Here is a 22,333-nt window from a genome sequence, read left to right as displayed (position 1 = left end):
GATTTGCCTATGAGATGAAAGCCCATCAATTTGGTCCATGGAAATATCACTGGGAGCTGGAAAACCAGTAGGCTAAATAAAGAGCCAGATGTATAAAAAAGTCTGTTATAGACACAGTAGCCCTGAGCTGCAGATCAGACCAGTTCAGTATTGTGGGCACCTATTTAAAGATTTATCCAAATGCCACCCAGACCTGGAATAAACTCTGTATCTAATCACTATCACAAAGCCTTCTCAGAAACCTCAACTTCATCATGACACTATGTACTTGTTACTTGGACTGTTTCTACTAATGAAATCAGACTGAAAAGGACTCAGCCAAGGGTGTAAAAGTAGTCCAAAGAGAAGGAGGAATGGAATGGAAAGACAGAAAGTGAAGCATAAAAATCACCTGACATTCACTATTACATTTAGACTGTTTTGGAATGGTACTGCACAGCAACAGAATTCCAAACTGATAACTCCTTTATCATGAGATTTGCCTCCTTGGCATTCGGAAGGGGTAGGAACTATATCTAATTTGTTCATTTGCAACCGATTGATAGAATCCAATTAGAATGGCATATGTTTGGCCTCAGAGTCAAATGCATCTCAAGGCATCTAGCTAAATATCTTATTAAAGAAATTAAATTGGCTTTTTGAGAAAAAGAACCAGTTGAAAATGTATCTTCCCTTTATAATTTATATTTGATATTGTTTTATGTGATTTTGTTAATAATGTATGTTGATAGACTTTATTATTTTAATTCACATTGATGTATTTGATTGAAGATTTTTAAGTAAAAGGGTACTGGATTAGGCGTTTGCAAGTAAGTAAATAATTAGGCGTTTGCTTGAGATTTTTTCTTTCCTTCTTATCTGGTTGTAGAGAGGAAACTTGGAACCAGCATTCCCATGTCTCCAGACAAGTGATTTGTGATGTTGAAACTGTTAGCACCAGCCATCTGTTACTAAAACATAACATGATATAAAATTGTCCTGTATTTTGCCAAAATCTTGTTTCACCTATCACCAAAAGATCTCCTCACCCCATCCTGGCTTCATTCACTTAAGGAATTCTTCTTTTGAGGAAACACACCCACAAGATTTTTTCCATGTTCTTCGCATGGCAAAGTACAATAAATAAAATGTTCATCATTTAATACACTCCAGATTATATTTTAGCTTTTAAATAATAGAAATTTTATTAAAATCAGACAGATTTTGCAGTTATTAAATGTATGTTGAAACACTATTAAAGAAGCTATATTGAAAAAATCAAAATTACTTATAAAGCAATAGAGATAATTGATTAAAGCAGATATATTCAAAATTGCAAGTATAAGCATCTGTACAAATATTGACAATCTGTGAACCTACTATAAAGTACCCTAACGATGCCTATTGTAAAGTACCCTAACAATGCCATAATGATCAGATAGAATGTTTTAAGCACTAGCCAAAAAATAGAATAAAATGCCTAACAGCATATAAAATAAGAATTATGTGCAAAGCGGGGTAGAGAGGCACAGTGGCCTAGAAATGAAGATGCTTGCCTCTCATTTGGAAGGTTGAGAGTTCAATCCTAGGTAGCAGCAGATGTTTCTCTCAAGAGAAAATGTCTGCTGTGAACTCCCCATAGGTGTCAGGAAGGGCATCTGATCAGTAAACACTCAGCTCGATTCAGTTGCCCTTACTCCCAAATTAAGAGATAACGGGGTTGTAAAAAAAAATAGGGGGGGAAGAGAGAGAGAGAGAGAAGAATACACGCACACATGTCTTTGCCTCAAATTGCTCTGAGGCTATATCAACTTAAATCCCAGCATTTGAATGTAAGTAGGTTGGTTTAAACAGATACTCTCCTCAAACTTCATGTTTGAATGTTGTAATATAGAATAAGCAATTATTCTTATGTTTTCCTATCTAATATTTTTGTCAATCCTCATTATTTGGGATTGCAAAAGATTAAAGATTGATATCATGTCATCCTTTCTTGAACATATGGCATTAAAGCAAACACTACATTAATTCAGATATTGTTGATTTTCCGGTGCAATTTTTTATTCCTTTATTTGCCATAGGTGATTTATAAAAATGTAATAACATGGATACCCAAATTATACAGCAGTGTGGGGTCATGGTCTATAGGGAATGTATATTGCATATGCCTTTTAATCAGGCTCATTATCGAGGCAGTGGAGGTTGACTAATTAAAGGGTATTTTATGAAAATGCACAACCCAAGAAGGCTGTGTTTTTTATTCTTTTATCAAATATATGGAATATTAACATTCTCATATATACTTTTAAGACAATTGTACTGTATATTTACAAAAAACATTGTATGACCATTTAAAAATTTGGGTAGAAACAATAATTGGCATTTGCTAAAATGTTGAATGTGCCCGTAATTGCTTATGCCAAGGCTGCTGAATGTGGTGCATTTGATAAAGCCAAGGCATTTACTTGACTGCTAAAATGTAGATTTAGAATTGCAACAAATTTTAGGATGCTTTGTAGCTTTGGTTATTAAAAGATTGTATCACTGCAGAGAGTAGGATGTGTTCTTTTGATCTTTCTGTAAGACAGAAATGCTCTTTATGATACATCACTCTGAATAATTGACTGACAACCTTCCTTTTGAAGTTAGTTATTCAATGAAATCTCAATCTTGCTTTAGGCAAGAGAATTGAGACAAGATGTCTGAAGGGCTTATGTAGGTCAAGGCTGCAGTTACTTTCTGTTGTGTTCAAAAGTAGATGAATGTGGCTTTCAAAAGGATCTAATATTTCTCGATTAAAATTTCTATGGCTTATACCAGAATGAACCTTTCAAATATGGTAGTGTCCTTCCATTGACTAGAGCAGGAGGGGGAACCATGGCCCTTTTATGACTTGTGGACTTGAACTTCCAGAATTCCTGTCGTAAAAGGGCCATGGTTCCCCACCCCTAGACTAGAATAACTAAAATCCAGTGGATCTCTCCACTTGAAGAAAGCAAATTTTACCAATTACAGTTTCTTCCTGTTAACTGCTATGCTACCTCTGGTATAGTACAAAAACAACAACAAAAAGAACTTTTCCAGCTGCATTATCTGGTTTTCGTTCTTATATGTATATGTTTTGTAACTTGCTAGTATTAAACTGTATGACTCAAGCAGAGGTTGCATCCACAAAACTTCTGTCCATGACCAAGTAAAACAAAAGCCTGCTTACTTTGCAGCCTAGATTCTCGCCAACTTTTTAGCATAGAAAATGTTGAATTGCATAAGCAAACTTATCTATGTGTTTACGTTATGTGTTAAAAGTAGACATATGATAGATACTCCAGCCCTTTACAGTATATCATAAGATATAGCACCAGTGATAGTCATAGTGATAGTGATAGTCATAGGATACTATATAAAAGCAATCATAATAGAATACTAAATAAAATCAATCATAAGATACTAACAGCAAAGTTATAGTCATAAGAAGCTAAGGAAATAGATAATAGGAAAGATGAGAAGGATAGCAGTAATATAGCCCTTCTAGATGGTTTGACATCCCAGGGCATAAGGCAGTGCTGTGGGAATTAGTTGTTTAGCAGATTGATGGTATGGGTAGTGGGGGTTGGAAATGTCCTTGTATCTAGTTGTTTTGGCGTGCAATGCCCTGTAGCATCAACTTGAGGGAAGGAATTGAAACAGTTTATGTCCAGGATGTGAGGGGTCTGTAGATATTTTCACAGCCCTCTTTCTAGTTCGTGCAGTATACAGGTCCTCAATGGAAGGCAGGCTGGTTGCCATTGCTTTTTTTGCAGACCTAACTATCCATTGAAGTTTGCCTCTGTCTTGTTTGGTTGCTGTGCCAAACCAGACAGTTAGAGATGCAAATATATCTGTTTATATCATTTTATATCTGTTAAAGAAATAGGGGGAGGCTATATTGTATTGTTATTCCAGTCATATTTTACATGGACAGATGAAACTATATTGCTGCTATGAAACCATTCCCAACTTCTTCGGCTATATTCCTCCTTGTTGTGCTAAAATAAAATCAGACTCTTAAGGGAAATTAAAATGACCAGTGCATGCAGCTAGAAAACAAATTCTTCTAGATCTTTATGAGTGAGTCCACAAAACTAATAATTTCAGCTCTTTCATATTCAGTGTAAGCAAGCTATATTGTTCAAAAATCAGCAGAGGGAATAATGGTTTATTAGGTTTCTTGCTCACGATATTGAGGGATGGAGAATTATCTCATTATTACATGAATGCAGATATATTCATTTGGGGGAACCTATTTCTGTGGTGCAAGTTTTAGTTAATTTAATCTCCATCCCCAGGATTGCACTTTTAAATTAAAGAGGAGGGGAGTTATTTTACACACAATTAAGCAGGCTGCCCAACTGCTCTCTCTGTACCAAGTTAATTTAAATAGTAATCTTCCTTCTAAAACAATAACCCATACTTTAAAAAAAGCTATATCTCACTTAAGGAAAGTGTTCTTTTAAATTCTCCAAAAGATATCATTTTATTCTTGTCTTACCAGCTTATTGTGACCCTTTAGCAAAGGTGATTCATGCCCCCCCCCTTTTTTTTTTTTTTTTGGTCACCGGCTTTAATGTAGTCAACCTTATTCAGTTGTGGTTTTCTGCTATTTGGATACTCAGTTATTCTTTGTTTCAATTCATTTCTTTTGTTAGAGAGTTTCATTCTTTCCGGGGGAAAGGTATAAGAGAGAGTGCCAGGTTTGGAAATGAAAATGGTTCAGTTGGCCTTCTTATTCATAATGCATCATATTAACTTCATGTTATTATTTGAGCATAATTATTGTATTTGCTGTAAGGTCTATAGTTAGATTTCTGATTTGCTGAAGAATATATATTGTGTCATCTTTCGAACGATTTAGTTAATTTCACAATTTCAATAAACACTGCGATCTCACATATCTCACACTTTAGACCATTTTCCAAAGAGATTTAGACAGGTTGCAGAATGCCATTGAGCTACAGATAATTTTGCATTTACCCTGCATGATATAAACAATTTTGAAAAATGACTGCAAGAAGTGTTAGCCATGCTTTTATAGAGCCTAGTGAGTGGCATAACAGTATAAATTATGATTCTTGTATGTCTGACATTCTATCCTTTGGGTTTTATCTGACACACTAGTCTTTTTGTATACATCAATATGTTATGATTAGATTAAGTCTTGTCATCCTTGCATTCACAACAGGAAAATCAATAATTAATTATAGATAGACAAAGCCATTCCTTTTGAAAGTTCTGTAGTTAAATGTTAACCAGGAAAATTATCAGAAATATCATTCTAAAAAAGTCTACTTAGTTGCATTATAGAAGCTCATCACTAGCCATAGAACATGAAGTGGGATTATTACTAGAATACTACCCATCTCCCATGGATTACTAACAGATTCCAGAACTCTGATAAACAGATGATGATTAAAGGTTAATCCTATTGTGTATGCTCTTTTTCCCATTTCAGCTGTCAAACTGATTAAAGAAGCAATTCCACAGATTGACTACCTTGGTTCAAACAGATATGTCCGGAACTACAACAACCTTGCATCTCTTTTTCTAAAGCAGTGGTTCTAGGTTGGGACCCCTTTGGGGGTCGAACGGCCCTTTCAAAGGGGTCGCCTAAGACCATTGGAAAACACATACTTTCAAAAAAATACGGAAAACATAAAATAATTTTATGGTTGGGGGTCACCACAACATGAGGAACTGTATTAAAGAGTCGTGGCATTTGGAAGGTTGAGACCCACTGTTCTAAAGGAAATAAATGAACTTAAATCACAGGGATTTTTTTTTATTTCATTTCTGTTGTATTAGTTCATTACAATTCTTTTTTTTTATTATTTCCAAAATTAAAATGCAAACTTCAACAGAAAACAACAAAGCAAAAATTAACAAGACCAAAAATGTGTATAAAAAACAAACACATATATTGTTACTCCTAGTTGAATATATTTCAACAATAATCATTTCCCCCCTTGCAAAACAGATCTACAATTTATAAACCTTTACAGCTCTATTTGCTCAACTAATCTGATCAACCATCTATTTACTATAAAAAAAACAGTTAACAGGTAGAGCCAACAACAGAACTAAACTTCAGATCCTTCTGTTAACAATCTATCAATCTATTTCACACAGAGAAAGTCCACTATGGCTTCTAATCTACCATAAGCCAATGCAATCATTATCTCTCTCTGTCTAGCATCAGGCATCTTCAACTGATTCTTAATAAAGTTTTACCTTAAAATTATAACAGGGATCTTTCCCAACAATTGCATCTCATTCCTCAAAGTCATAGTTATGTGTTGTGAATATCTCTGCAGCGCTTGTTGTCCAGAAATGTTTCATGTCAGTTGAACTACAACTTAACAATTGTCTTCTGATTGAATATAATAACTATTCCACAAACTTCATCGGTTTTCTTAAGGAAGTACAGTTCATCACTGATCCACACTGCCATCTCTAAGCTTTTTAAATCCAGGCCCCTTTTAACCTTCTCCAACAAGCCTGCAATTGTCAAGCAAAGTTTCTTCTCCTTCAATTCTGTCAGCAACAAATTAACTTCCAATTCACTTAATTGTAAGATTTTTTTAGTTACTATTATCTGTATCTGATTAGCGTCCTTAGATTGATTTAAATCATCAAACTTTGTATCTAAATTTTCACTCAAGAGCTTTTTAAGTTGAAAAGCATTTTTCCTGAAGACTTCTAAGAAGGCTTTAAGATTAAGTCAATCTGCTTTTATTGTTGTTTCCATTTTTAATATAGTCCAAATTTTAGCCCGACTTTCACAACAAAACAAGGACAATTACTATCAAAGACAAACAAAGTAGATGTTCTAACAAGAAGTCTGCAGGAGAAATTAAGATAATATTTCCTATGATAGAGAAGAAATAGATATGTAAGAGAAGATTTCCATTTCTGTAGAAAACAAAGGAAAAGAAACCAAAAATATATACAAAAGCAAAATAAAGCAGCAAATTTCTTTTAAAAACTAGTAAAATACAAAATCATTTGTACAGTAGTCCAGCATAATTGTAAATTAGATCAGATCACTTTCACTACCAAGGAGAAACTCTTCACATCATCAATTTCCATGTGGCAAAAATGAAAGGTATGTCTAGAAAAAAATGCTGACAGGAAAAGATGAAGAACCAACTTGGTAAGATTACTGTTACCAAGAATTACAATTGTCTGTCCATGCCAAGGATTGTCTTGGGTCATTCCTAGTTGCTCTGATTCAATTCTGGGGAGTGTGCTGCCAAAGAGAACCATCTTTGGCAGCAAAATCAGATGTTTGTCAGTAGGAGAAAAAAATATTCTGCTGTTCAGGGCACCGTTTTCTGGAGGACTCTAAATCATTGCAATTCTAAAGAATTCATTCCTCTTACCAGTCAATAATCATCTCACATAATCCATAATTGCATATTTAACTCCCTGTTTCATCCAGTATGTGGCTTAGATAGTTGCTAGAATACTTGTGTGCTTCTTAAAATTCATTGAAATGAATATAAAATGAGTTGTTACTTCTGTTCTTTTGCCAAACAACACATAAAACTGAATTGTAAGCCATAGGTATGAGCATTAAGCTATATATAAACCTTAGAATTGTTTGAATTGGATCTAAATTTGACCATCTTTAAAACTAAAATTAGAGATAAGATTCATAGAGAAAAAATGTGTCTTCTCTTTTTATTCATAACTGCAGCAGCTTTTAAAAATACTGTAGTTTGAAAAAGAAAAAATATTTCCAACTGTACGGTACATTGAAGGAATAAATATTCTTCGGCGTGCTCGCTTCGGCAGCACATATACTAAAATTGGAATGATACAGAGAAGATTAGCATGGCCCCTGCGCAAGGATGACACGCAAATTCGTGAAGCGTTCCATATTAAAATTCTTTGTCATACTGATTGAGTAATGGGATTTTGGCATTCAGAAATAAGTTGGAAATGCACAGAACCAATGAATGAAAGAACCAAATTACAGATTTTGATGATAATACTTTATCAAAAAATAGTTTTTATAGTGTATTTTAATCTTCATTTTGATACCAGGGTTCTCTATCATACTAAAGATATACATTTTGCTTTTGATACAAGCCACAAATGCAGTGACGTGCGGTGAGGTTTATGACTGGTGAGGCACTGACACAGTGGTGGGTTTCAAACTTCCTCCCTCCCTCCCTCCCTCCCCCCTCTCTCAAACACACACACACACACACACACACACACACACACACAAAAGTTGGATTGGACTATCTCTCCTACCTCCTTCCCTCTCTCACTCACTCACTCACTCTCAAACACACACACACACACACACACACAAAGTTGGATTGGAGGGAGAGCACCAGCGAGGAGACCACAGGAGGAGGCAGGAAGCCAGTCAAAGAGCCATACTGGAGCACACACACTTTCCCCTAGCCCCGGAAGGATCCAGCCCAGCTTCACTGATTACAGGTTTGAAAAGGCAAAGTGGCTCTGCCTGCAATCAAACTACACTTGGGGAGGACAAGCCAGCCAGGGTCCTTCCCTCCAGCCTTTGCCCAAAACCCCGCACCAGGAGGATGAAGTTTGAATTCCTCCCCCTCCCTCCAACCCACACGTACCTTTTCCAGCTGTTTCAGAGAGGATTTCAACTCTGCTCTTGCCTCATGTCCTCTGAAGAAGTCCCACCCAAACGAGTGCCCTCTACTATGAGGCAGGAGAACTGCATGCCTCACCTACTGTGTATCAGGAATTTTTAGGCTTTTAACCCTTGCTTAATTGCTCGAGTAATCATAAAACGCCTAAAGTCAAACTAGATGAGGCATGCAGTTTTCCTGCCTCATAGTAGAGGGCGCTTTTTTAGAGGCTTTTTTAAACAGTTAATCAGAGTCATTCACGGTGAGGAAGCAACTAGCTCAGCCTGACCTCAGCTCTTGCCTTTTTCCTTTTACATTTTTTTTCTTTTCATGACAGTGGTGAGGCTGTGCCTCCCCTGCCTCACCTGACTGCAGGTCACTGCATAAATGTACTTGTGTACTTGTTATATTAGTGATATACACATGCATTTATATGCACCTTCAATTGCAAAAACATTTTTTAAGTGTCCACAGGGTATGTTTAGTTCTTATCCATTTCATGCAAAATCAAAGATATTAAGTCTTTTCTTTAATGGTATATAAACTATATATATGATATATATATGAAAACCTGGTTCAATACTGAGAGGTTTTGAATGGAAGGGATGAATTGCATATATTTTCCATGCAGATCACTTCAGGTTGAGCTAGCAAAAGTTCTTTTCTAAAACCCACAATAGCTTATTCTGTCATTAGCTGAATAGTGATCTCACCAGATATACAGCAGTCTTAGGAATCTGAGATAGGTATTATTATTAAAGTACTTGGGAAATACGAACCAAAATTACATCATGAATACTTCATTTTCTACAAGTCAAAAAAGTAAGAGCTAGCTTGCTTGCTTTGGCAGTTTCTTTGGCAGGGCATTTATAAGAAAAGCAAACATGAGAAAATAGTTTTATAAGCTCTAAAAATTTAACTTATTTATTTTAACAGTCTGGTCCTTATTTCCTCCATAGAAAGTATTGTAATCATCTTCATTCTAATTTGCCAATCTTTAAATTTGATGAAGCACTCAATTCTGTTGAATTTTATTAGCATCAAAAAACTATATTCCTAGTGGAGAGCTCTATGTTGTATTCCGAAACTTTTAAAGACATTTTCTATCTCTGGTTCATTCTTCTCTTTCTGCTTGAAGGACAGATACATGTAGTTCTCTGTAGTGCACTTCAATTATTATTTCTGAGGTCACAGTTGCTTTTCTATGAACTGGAGAGGAAGGTGGGGAAAGCATTTTTCTTGCAACACAAAAGGAACCGTATCAGTTCCCATCTCTAACTTTACTTATATGAGGACACTACATAATAGGTTTCTATGTCAGTTATTGTTTTTTCACCTGCAGTAATGGCAATATTCCTCAGTATTTGCTTTTTATTTTAATTGATTAAAATAGTTTAAATGCTGAGTAAAAGCCCACCATGTTTCATTTCATCTACTGTTTGTTTTATCAATTATTTGGTGCTTGACAACCAGGGTAGAAAAATTAAATTAAGTGGCACTGATCTATGACCTATATCTGTTAGAACTTAAACTTTCACAGCTCAATTATCCAGAAAAGACCAAGCTGAATAATAGAACAGTTCATAAATACAGAGGTATATAAAGACCAAAAGATTAGGTATAATCCCAATCGATACCTTGTACTTCAGAAATCTTATTCATTTAAATAGTGAATATGCTATAAAATATTAATGGAGGTATAATATATTAATATATTAAGATATACTATATTAATATGTTATGCACCTAAAGATTAGCAGCACAGTTATTTTTGTGCACCCATCTCTTTCTTTCGCCTTTTTTTAAAAGAATTATTTATTTCTTCAATATCCGTCTCATTCAATATATTGAAATAAGGGATTTATTGTCTTTCAGTGGATCCTTTGTCATAAATTCAGTCTTAGTTAACATTAATATGTAGAATTATAACTTCAGTATTAATAAGTAATAGTTCTGCAGTGTTCCTGAGGTACAATTCAGTAGATTAAAACTGAAAGAAAAGGACTTTCCTTCAAATTCTCTTTACGAGTGGATTTATCTATTTTAAAAAATAAGGGGGAAATCTTGAACAGACTTATGAATATATATATGTATTCAGAAAAACCCAACATTTTACTTTTGGCGTGGTTACATACTGACTTCAGGAGTCTCAAATCCATTGTGCTTTTACAATATCCAGATCACTTTAATTAAATTTCATTACAAGCGCTAAAACTAAAACAAACTTATGAACGCTATCAGCACATCATCTAGTATTTATTTTTGCATTCAATTGATAATATTCCCTTTTGACTTCTAAAAATTGGTTTAAATCTTTACCAGTAATCACTTTTAAAACTGAAGTATATCTAATGATTTTATTATTAAATACTTACTTATATAATGGAAATGGACTTAGAGTAAATGAAGGCTAATGTTATATTTGCAGTAACTGAATTAGAAAAGATGTTGGAGACATAGTCCCCCCCAAATCAATTTGTAATTTGAAATATATAATATATATTGGCAACAGTATTTGTTTTGATCTGAAAAAGACATTATTTCATTAGTTGCATTTTCATGTATTATTAAACTAAAGAGAAAACTGCCCCTGCCAAAAGAAAACTAAACAACATTTTTATGTTTCTTGCTATCATTTCTCTTCATGAGCAACATGATGGTAGAAGGGCAAATCAAATTATATTTAAACCTCAATTTAATAAGGCAATCAGCAGAAAAATGAATGAAGGAATGTCAAAGCAAAACATAAATTCAACTACCTATATTATGTTCCTATAGTCTTAAGAACTAGCTCATGTTAACTGTGGTATTCTCTAGCCCAGATTGAAAATCCATACATACCCAATAGAATTTAATTGTTGGCTTTTGTGGTGAAACAGTAGGGATCAGTGCACAAACAAAATGTTGCTATCATATCTTTAAAGCCACAGGCCTTTTCAGAGAAGTATCAGAATAGGTTATTGCAGAGCTCTCTTCCAATCTCTTAGGAGCATCTTTTCATATTAAAACTTTTGATACTCTCAGACTAAATAAATAAGTGCACTATTTGCCAAATTAAAGCAATAGTTTCATTGCTTACTTTAGTTCCAATTCATATTCGCTTTTCCTAGGAAATGTCTATTAAGTGATTTAGGCTTACTTAATAGAAACTACTACCTGATAGTATGGAGTTTTCATACAAAAATGCTTTCATTCACCAGATAGCAGCATTTTTAGTGTAGCGAGTAGAAATAAACTATTTTGTAATGTTCTATCTGTTGTAATTGAAATCATTGTGTATTTTTGGAGATTTGAAACTTCAATAAATTATTTGGAACAAAGTCAAACCAAAGTTTATATACAAGCTTAAAGATTAACTAAATTCTTGAACATAAAATTTCAGCGGTTAAAATCCACCTCTTTTTCTGAAACTTCGCAATCGCAAGTAACGGCAATTTTGCACAGAACTGAACAGAAATTGCCTGTGCATCCTGCCTGCTTTAGTAAGACCGCCTGAACCAAAATTATGAAGATTTACAAATTGTAATAAATTGAATTGCTTGCAAAGTTTTTGTATGATTTTGAAACAAATCCTGACTTATTTTGCTATTCTCATATAGAAAGGAACAGGAGAATAACACCAGCATGCTGCTCATTCATAATAGATCAGGATAAGTCAATAATCTTGATCATGTGTTAATATAAACACTGCCAATGTTTATTTTTGGTATTCACCTCAATTTCTAAACTTAAATATCTGTAAATAAGCATCAAATTGCCTTTTCTTGCTTGCTTGATTTTATTTATTTATAAAATCTATAGGACACCCATCTCCTGCAATTCATAAGATTTTATAAGACTTGGGATCAGTGGCCAGATTCTCAAGTTAGGTAAAAAATAACAAAGGAAAAAACATACCTGCATCACATCATACCTTCATCTCGGCATGCTCAGTACTCTCTCAGATAATGAAAAGTTGCTCAACTCTAGAGAAAAGTGTGGATCATCAACCCCTTGTGAGTTCTCATAGCAGCACTTGGCTATTCCCAAAGCAGGATTGTTTTAAAGGAGCTGGTGAATGCAGAACAACAGCAAAGTTGGAAGTATGGTCATCTGTCTTATCCCACACTCTCTCAAGCCAGCCTATTCCTCTCAAATTTGGTAGAAGACATGATATTTTCCCTTTCCAATGGTACTCAGTTTGGCTTTTCTAAGTGGGGCAGGTATTAGGTTGATTTCAAGCAATTATTTTAAGAGACCTTTGGACAAACCTAGATTTATAGTAAAGAAAAATGTATTGATTTAAATTGCAACTGGTATTTAAGCTTTCACTTTGCAATCCATTGAGGACGATCTCATTGAGTAGTTGTACTACTTTATAATTTGAGGCATGTTACTATAGCAATTTCATTGACGTGGTATGTCTTAGTATACAATATATCATTAAAATATACACTGTTCCTTGTATAAAAACAGTTTTTCACCACAGAAATAGCTTGATGCTTGTGCATTTTTTTACAATGTGTATAGAACACTTGTTCAAGATTGGGCAATAAATAACAGAGTAGGAATAAGACAGAAAACATTCCAATTATTAAAAATACAATCCCTGTGCATATCCACTATAAAATTAGATCAAATGCACATTGGAATAGTTTTATATTATTTGCAAAATACAAGGAGAAAGGGTGCTAATTGTACTTCCCAGGGAAGTGTGTGCCAAATGTGAATGCTACTACAGAAAAGACTTGTATTTTCATTTCGCAAAAATGAACAGGAAATCACATTGCTGTAAACTGTAAATCCATGGGCCTAAGGCTTTTTTGAAAACCTTTAGGCCCATGGATTGCTCAAATACATAACTGAATTGTCAAAATAGGTTGCTTACTAGAACTATGTTGTATCTTGTGTTCCTGTGGTCGGTTAAGGTCATTTATAAAGCAGTGTTAAAACTTCCATCACCTTTCTTAGAAAACTTAGAAACCATGAATTAACTAAATCTAGGAAGAGTTGGGTGATTGACCTCATGTAATTCATCAAGGCATTTCTTCTCTGTTTATTGAAATACTATTATCACAATATTTTTAAAACTGGACTCCTAGTTTTCTCATTCTAATTTTAAAGAAATAACTGATTATCCTTTCATGGTCTCAGATTGACCTCTCCTAAATTTGAAAAGCCATTTTAAATCTTTTCCTTTCAATATAAATATATAAAATAAATGGTTGTGTTTCAAAAATTAATCTTTTTGTTCTAAACGATTGAATGTGTAACATAAGCATGGCATCTGAAAATAATATAGATGTAATATAAATAATATATAATATGTTTGTCCCAGATCTCATATACTTTTCTAAAACATATGTTTACCAATCAGGAATGTGGTAGATTTCAGCAATGATGATATTTTATCACTAGCCTTTACTGCTTATTTCTATTGGTGTCTAGTAGTAATCAGTTTTCTTCCTTATAGTTTATCTAATTTTCAGCTGCCCAGTTTGAGATATGATCAGCGTACACTCAATAATTACATTATTCCTTAATTTTCTACAATCTCTAACTATAATAAGTATAGCTCTAGCTCATTTAAGCAATAGTTCCACTATTTAGAAAGCAATTTAGACATCAACTCTTTCTTTGCCTCCCTCTGACCTAGCAGCCTTCTCAGTCTTGGCAAAGTGGAGAAAGTTTCCCCAAATCAGATATAAGCATTCTCTGTTTCTTAGTCCTCTTGTACCATGATCTTCTTAAATGACATTCGCCTATAAATATATAGTATATATAATATATAATGTTTTTACAAGATTCTTAGTGTAAGAATAAAGTCATCCTCATGCATTCACATTATATAAGGGTCTACTTATTGGTGAAGAGAAAATTAGTCAGCCTGCATTGAATGCATATTTCAAAAGAAATATTATTTTGAGAAAAAAATTAAAGTAAAAAATATATAGAAACAGATAATGTGGAAGACCTGCCTGTTAATAAAGAATAAAACTGCCCCCTAACAAGGAAGATAGATTGTTAAATAAATAAATATTTCATACTTGTATTTCCTTTCATACTTGTATCCTGTTCAACCTTTTTATTATTATTGTATGCTGTTTCTATGCAGGATGGATGGTCACAGTATCATTTTGTAGCTTCATCATCAACGATAGAGAGGGATAGGCAAAGACCGTATTCTTCCTCACGGACACCTTCCATCTCTCCGGTGCGCATGTCTCCCAACAATCGTTCAGGTAAGATCAGACATATATAATTGAATAATTAGGGAAACAATCATCAAAGTCAAATCAAGAACTGAAATGTTATCAAGGGAATTATGAACTGTAATGAAGCATTGAAAACAGTGGTGGATTAAAGCTCACTGGTGCACTGACAAATATTGGTGCCTCCCTCCTTTGTACATACTGTACAAATCTTCATTGGGTTGTTTTCTCAACTTTGTGGTGCCCTTTGCCCTGGTGCCCTAAGCACATGCTTAGTCTGCTTAATGGTTAATACACCACTGATAGAAAAAGTACTTTTATTGTTTATTTTCTGGCTTATGAATGTTTGGTGCCATCATGAAACATTATGAATAAAGCAAAACAGAGATCGTCCAAAAATGGTGCTCTGAGCAGCTGTGAAGATTCCCCCACCCCCTGCTGACTAACAGCTGATTTCACTGTCAGAGCTGGCTTTTTGGTGGCAAAATGCTCCCTAGATTGAACAGGAGCAAATAGGACTTACCCCAGATGACTTTCGGGAAACCCCTCACCAATGAAGAAGAATCTTGATGATTGCAATTCACAGTAAGAACAGTTGGAGAGTCAGGTCTCCATTTTATCCTATTAGCTGTTCAGATATTTAAGTGTGCCTTCATTTTAACATTATTTTTTTGAATTTCTTTTCTTTCATCTTTGCTTTATATTTTAAATGTTAAACATTTGATTGAATGCTGAACTATTTTTACCCCTTGCTTGATTATAAACCTAAAGTTTTTATTCTTTACTACTGCTTTTTTCTGTAATAATGAAAAAAATCATTTTTGCCACATGGAAGTCAGTGGCACAAAGATTTTTTTCTTACATACAATACAATAGCAGAGTTGGAAGGGACCTTGGAGGTCTTCTAGTCCAACCCCCTGCCTAGGCAGGAAACCCTATACCTTCCCAGACAAATGGCTATCCAACATCTTCTTAAAGACTTCCAGTGTTGGGGCATTCACAACTTCTGGAGGCAAGCTGTTCCACTGATTAATTGTTCCAACTGTCAGGAAATTTCTCCTCAGCTCTAAGTTGCTTCTCTCCTTGATTAGTTTCCACCCATTGCTTCTTGTTCTACCCTCAGGTGCCTTGGAGAATAGTTTGACTCCCTCTTCTTTATGGCAACCCCTGAAATATTGGAACACTGCTATCATGTCTCCCCTAGCCCTTCTTTTCATTAAATTAGACATACCCAGTTCCTGCAACCGTTCTTCATATGTTTTAGTCTCCAGTCCCCTAATCATCTTTGTTGCTCTTCTCTGCACTCTTTCTAGAGTCTCCACATCTTTTATACATCGTGGTGACCAAAACTGAATACAGTATTCCAAGTGTGGCCTTACCAAGGCATTATAAAGTGGAATTAACACTTCACGTGATCTTGATTCTATCCCTCTGTTTATGTAGCCTAGAACTGTGTTGGCTTTTTTGGCAGCTTTTTTGCACACTGCTGGCTCATATTTAAATGGTTGTCCACTAGGACTCCAAGATCCCTCTCAGTTACTACTATTGAGCAAGGTACCACCTATACTGTACCTGTGCATTTCGTTTTTCTTGCCTAAATGTAGAACCTTACTCTTTTCACCATTGAATTTCATTTTATTAGATAGTGCCCAATGTTCAAGTTTGTCAAGATCCTTCTGTATCTTTAACTTCTGGAGAGTTGGCTATTCCTGCCAGCTTGGCATCATCTACAAATTTGATGAATTCCCCATTTATTCCCTCATCCAAATCATTGATGAAGATGTTGAAGAGTACTGGGCCTAAAACAGAGCCTTGGGGTACTCCTCTGCATACTTCCCTCCATGTAGATGCAGTTCCATTGAGGACTACACGTTGAGTGCTGTTGGTCAGCCAGTTACAAATCCATCTGGTGGTGATGCTGTCCAACCCACATTCTTCTACTTTATCTAGTAATAGATTATGGTCTACCTTATCAAATGGCTTACTGAAGTCCAAGTAAACTATATCGACGGTATTCCTTGGTCCACTAATTTTGTCACTTTGTCAAAGAATGCAATAAGATTAGTCTGGCATGATCTGTTTTTGACAAACCCATGTTGGCTTTTGGCTATTACTTTGTTTACCTCTAGATGTTCGCTAATTCTTTGCTTCATTATCTTTTCCAGAATCTTTCCTGGTATTGAGGTCAGGCTGATAGGTATATAGTTTCCTGGATCTATTTTTTTTCCTTTTTTTGAAGATGGGAACCACATCAGCTCTTTTCCAGTCCTCTGGCAGTTCCCCTCTGCTCCAGGATCTCTGAAAGATATAGTTCAGTGGTTCTGAGATCTCATCTGCCAGTTCCTTCAGAACCCTGGGGTGTAATCCGTCCGGTCCTGGTGATTTGAACTCGTCTAGGGTAGACAGGTGCTCACTTACCATTTTCTTCCCTATTTCAATTTGTGTTCCTAATCTGATTTTTGTGGTGCTGTTTTTGATAGGTTGGACTGTTTTATCCCTTTGTGTAAAGACAGATGCAAAAAATGAGTTAAATAGTTCTGCTTTCTCCCTGTTGCTTGTCACCTTCTTGCCACTTTCTCCCAGCAATGGACCAATTGTTTCCTTAACCTTTTTCTTGTTTTTAACATGTTGGAAGAAGATTTTTTTTTGTTATTTTTTACTTTTGTGGCAAGCCTTTCTTCATTGTGACCCTTAGCTTTCCTTACTTCATCTTTACAGGCTCAGGCTATTTGCTGATATTCTGCCTTAGTTATGTCCCCCTCTTTCCACTTTTTATACTTATCTTTTTTTTCTTTCAATAAGTTTAGTTACATAGTGTAAGTGAACATATTTACATTGGACTCTTATAGTAAGGACTTTGTTTTACCACTTTTTATAAAAACTCTGCTATTTCACTGTATTTTATTTCTGAAAATTTCTCTGATCTTTTTTTCTTCTTAAAGAGGCAGGGACTTTCCATTTTATCTCTTCTATTTACTCTCTATGCTGGGAAAAAATATCTCAATTCCTCCTGCAGTTAGTTGACTGGAACAGATTGTCCTTGAGGTGAATTGTGTGTTTTTGGAGTACACTAAAAATGATAACAACAAAAGCTTTCAGCGAAGTGTTTGAAAGAAGAATGCTTCTTACCTTAAAAGCTTTTTTTGAAAATTTAGATAAGTTCAGTAATGCAACAACAATTATAAATCACCCTAAAGATGCTATTCAGATGCAGGCAACAACAGAATTAGATTTGCAGTCAGATGGATTGGAAATTAATCTGTTGCAACAGAGTTGGAGGAGGAGAAACTTTGTTGGAAAATTACAGATTTGGTAGATAAGGTAGAAAGGGCTATGAATCTAAAAAAACAGAGATGACAGAATATTTGAAAAATAATTATATGAAGGTATCTACAACAGAGATTTATGACTTTGGAAATGCAGTTATGTGGAAAGACCCCAGTATTAATTTTAAGGAAAAGTTTTGTTACTAAGAATCATTCAAGGGTATTTGATTCTGGATGGACCAGGGACAATGATTGAAGTGAATAAGGCTTTCTGGAAATTATTATTATTTCTTTCTTTTTGTCTTGTTTGATTTTGCTTCACATTTTTATTGGAGTTGTATTTTAACTTTTAAATACAATTTTTAAAAAAATTAAAAAGCAGAAAAGAAGCAGTTCCCATTTCCGATATTGTGTGGGTTTTGTCAAGTTGAGAGATTATTGCACTTATTATTTTAGTAATCTAGGTTCAAATCTATACTCAGACATATCATTGATTGATTAGTTTTAAATTATTGATAATTATGGGCCTGCTAAAGGAAGACAATATGTGAAATAATTTGTACTAAAAATTTGCATTATATACATTATAATAATTACTGTATTTCAATATATTATACATGTAGTAGCTGTTCCTGATTATTGTTCATCATTGCTAGAGCTTTTGGGTATATGGGTTTGGACATCTTCTTATCATGCTGGATTACCGTATTTTTCTGATTATAAGATGCACCTTTTTACTCCAAAAAAGAGGGTGAAAATCTGGGTGCGTCTTCTACTCCTAATGTAGCCGCCTGGGTCATCTGGAAAAGGGGCAGGTGAAGCGGGCGCTGCAGAGATCGTGGTGGCTGGAAAGGAGAAACCTTTCGCTTTTGGAGCTCCCGCTCGGCTCGGCTTCCGGGAGGGCTCAGGCGGTGGTGGTGGTGGTGGCAACGGCTCCTCACATTGCTGGGGAGTGAAGTCATTGTGGCCATTGTCTCCCCTGAGCTGCCCACTGAATCTCTGAAGCATCTTTTGCTTGCAGGAGGAGGAGGGTGAGGGCGGAGTGTACCAAAGCTTCTGGGTAACTGGGAAAGAAAGTTGTGCTTGGAACTGCCGAAAACTGCCGCCCGAAAAGCACAGCTTTCTTTCCCAGTCACTCAGAGGTTTTGGTTTAAGGAGGTGCTGCTTTAAGCTGCCCTCCTCCTCCTGCTGCAAATGAAAGGTGCCTCAGAGAGGGTAGATTTATCAGAATGCTAGACTGGGAAGTTCAAAACCTGAAATGGAGTACAATCAAGCTTGATTCAAAGGCTTTGGCTTCTGAGATCGCGGCGTTGCCACCCAAAATGCTGGTATCGCGATCTCTGCAGTGCCCACTCTACCTGCCCCTTCTCGGGCAGTTCCAGGCAGCAGAAATCACAGTAATAGCATTTTCGGGTGGCAGCTCAGTGACCTCAGGAGCCAAAGCTTTTGAATCAAGCTTGATTGTATCCCATTCCAAGTTTTTAACTTCCCAATCTAGCGTTCTGAGAAAAGTCTTCGTAGATTGTTCCTCTTTCCTTCACTTCCTCCACCACCACTACCCAATCTCTTTGGATGTACTATCAAAGCTTCCTATTTTTTTTATGCTGACTATGAATTGGATCAATAGGCAATTAGCTGAACTTCCATAGAAATTAGTAGTGTATTATAACTGGTATTTTGCATCATATATAACTTTGGATGGTGTTACTAGGTATGCCCAAGCACATTTTAGATTCATGAATATTCCCTTATATTCTCTAAGGTATCATAAAAGATTATCAGTAGTGGTTTTTTTATGAATGAATTCAATAATTCCACATATGAAATCTCCAGTCTTTCACTGGCAAATACACAGAATTGATATTTAAGGAATTTCTTTCAGGAAGAGCAAAAATAAACAAGTTCTGATTATTTTCATTTGGGATATACAAAATAAGGAACAATTTTGTTGTTAGATGAGCCTTTGAATCATAACACACAAAAGTACCACCTGTATCGATGTTAAGTGTTCCCATCATATTAGGTCAACAGTTTGCCAGATTTAGCAAGAGGGAACACGTAGCAGTGCTTGTCCAGGAAAATTACATTGCATTTTCATTTCATTACCAGTATCTCACAGAAAACAAATGTGTTTAATCTTTATTTTAATTAATCTGCTTCCTGATATAGTTTGTTTCTTAACCATATCAAATATTTAAATAGTAAAACCAAGTTACCTTTATTAAACATTCTCTTCCTCATCTTCTTTTTGAATTTCTTGTTTAATATTATTACTCTATTGCATGCTTAAATTTCACAAGAAGAAACTTTACCAGTGGGAAAAACCCTACCTGAAACCCTTACAGAAACTTGAATATGTTGCTAATCTCTGTGCTTAGTAGTCACATAGAGAATGAATGCAAGGAATCTGAATCTAAATATTCCGCATCAAATTGCATTCCAAGAAGTGGAGAACACCTGGATAGAACAACTCACACAGGTAAGCAAAAAAGAACAATCACAACAAAGTGTTCATTGCTGTGACTACTTCCCCCTTCCCTTTGTAAATAAGATGACTTGCCTACACTGTAATGACAAAAGGAAATGTTTTCGCACTCAGAAAGCACTTATCCCTCCTCAGATTAAACTTTGCAGCTGTTGACACCAGTCATCCATTTCACTCACACACAATTCTGCCTGAGAAAGCAACACATGTATACAACAAAACAAACCATTACAGCACCCACATGAAGTTTTTTTCTTTTTAAGACTTTTTAAGATACTTCTTTTTACTACTTTTGTGGAAAATTAGTGGTATTGCACAGACTTCCTCACTCAAGCAAGGAAAAATAATTTAGTTCATCACTTTGCATCATTGCCCCACTCATCACACCCATTGAGCTTCCCAAAAATGCTATATGCATTCCTTTGGCCTCAAAGGCATAGCTGCTTTGGCCTTAAACATGGCTATGTTCACAGACACCAAAAGTCTCTTTCCCCAGTGGGGATTGGAGGCTGAAGTATAAACACTGAAAAAGAATCAGATGGCATCACTCACTCTTCTCTCCTTCTACCAACAAATATCTATGTATTCAGATTTTAAAAATAATGTCTTCCACTCACTGCCTGAAGCTAATTCTTTCCATTTCCAATTATTTCCTACAGACTGTCCTCCAAATACAAGAACTATCTCACAGCCTGTTAAAAACAGGAGAGGAGAAATATTTCCTTACAAGTGTCCAGAAGAATGCACAGAATTGAGAACCTGCATGACAACTTACATACTATGACTGGCAATAATGCACAAGATCCTATGCTTGCTCCCCACCTGCTGATGAACAACTTCTCATATTTCTTAATCTTTTGGGTCCCACTTCCTCCCAAATGCTGGTCAATAAAGTATTTGCCATTGTTGCTTGTGTGAGTTTCTGTTTGGCTGGCTGGTTAGTTGGTTGGTTGGATAGATAGATAGATAGATTTGTTACTAACAGTCCAAAACTGGACATCTCTTTCCTCTACTCTTGCTCATTTGTTAGTTGGTGCCATGCTATATCCATGGAGTTGAATGGGACAAAATACAAATCCAGGATTGTTGGGTTCTTCCCCTTTATTACTTATTCTTGTTGTCTGGATTATGGGGTTTTACAAAGGAGCTGGAAGTACTGCTTTTAGGCAGATGGGGGAGGGGGAGGGTAGTGGCCACATGATTATGCAGCAGTATTCCAACTTGGTTTTAGTGTTTCTAAGTGTTATTTGCCTCACATTAACCTTACTGTTTTATGTACACATTGTATATGGCTGTTAAATTTGCAACAGCAACAGAACTCAAGATATTCAGTATAGAACAACTGGGATTAAAAGCAACATATTCCCATTCAAATCATTTCATTTCTAGATGGACTTATCCAGCATTCTGACCCATTGCCTAGAGGAAAAACTAAGACCTTACAGAAGGCCAATATACCAGCAGGGCCTGAAGCAGTGCTTTACATTCAACCAAGCAATTCAGGTATATAACATCTGAGAAATTCAGCAGCTTTTACCTGTAGTTTCTGATCTCTGTCATCTATAGCTGAGCATTTTTGTTCTCACACTGTAGAAATGGAAAGTGTACACATTTTCTTCTCTTGGGATTCAGGTTCCCATTTCTTGCTTGGATGAGCCTTGAATCTTTGTATCAAGTAGGCTATATGGGCTTTATGGGCACAGAGTTACAGAGCTGGTTTTTTTCCTCTACAGTACTTTATAATAGTAACAATCACCCATG

At 35.5% G+C, this 22,333-nt stretch overlaps 1 protein-coding gene and 1 long non-coding RNA gene across 14 annotated transcripts in view; one reads left to right on the top strand and one right to left on the bottom strand.

The window, feature by feature from the left end:
* LOC309392304 overlaps positions 1-22,333 on the bottom strand; it is a 114,252-nt gene that overhangs the window by 2,049 nt on the left and 89,870 nt on the right. The gene's annotated exons all lie outside the window — the stretch shown is intronic.
* Positions 1-22,333, top strand: part of CTNND2 (catenin delta 2) — a 525,796-nt gene that overhangs the window by 485,474 nt on the left and 17,989 nt on the right. For 7 of the 11 annotated variants that reach the window (XR_014175415.1, XM_081953365.1, XM_081953369.1 and 4 more), the window contains 2 exons: positions 14,725-14,851; positions 21,962-22,075. Coding sequence is in view for 10 of the 11 variants with exons in the window: in XM_081953365.1 (XP_081809491.1) it covers positions 14,725-14,851; positions 21,962-22,075 (241 nt within the window). In the remaining variant the exon portion in view is untranslated. The remainder of the gene's footprint in view (positions 1-14,724; positions 14,852-21,961; positions 22,076-22,333) is intronic. The other 4 variants (XM_081953368.1, XM_081953372.1, XM_081953370.1 and 1 more) reach the window with 1 other exon arrangement.

The sequence above is a fragment of the Natrix helvetica genome, assembly GCF_964273705.1.
Source record: "Natrix helvetica genome assembly, chromosome: 4".
NCBI classification, from domain to species: Eukaryota; Metazoa; Chordata; class Lepidosauria; order Squamata; family Natricidae; genus Natrix; species Natrix helvetica.
The sequence above is the reverse complement of the archived record's forward strand: the minus strand, read 5'-3'. Positions and strand labels throughout refer to the sequence as shown.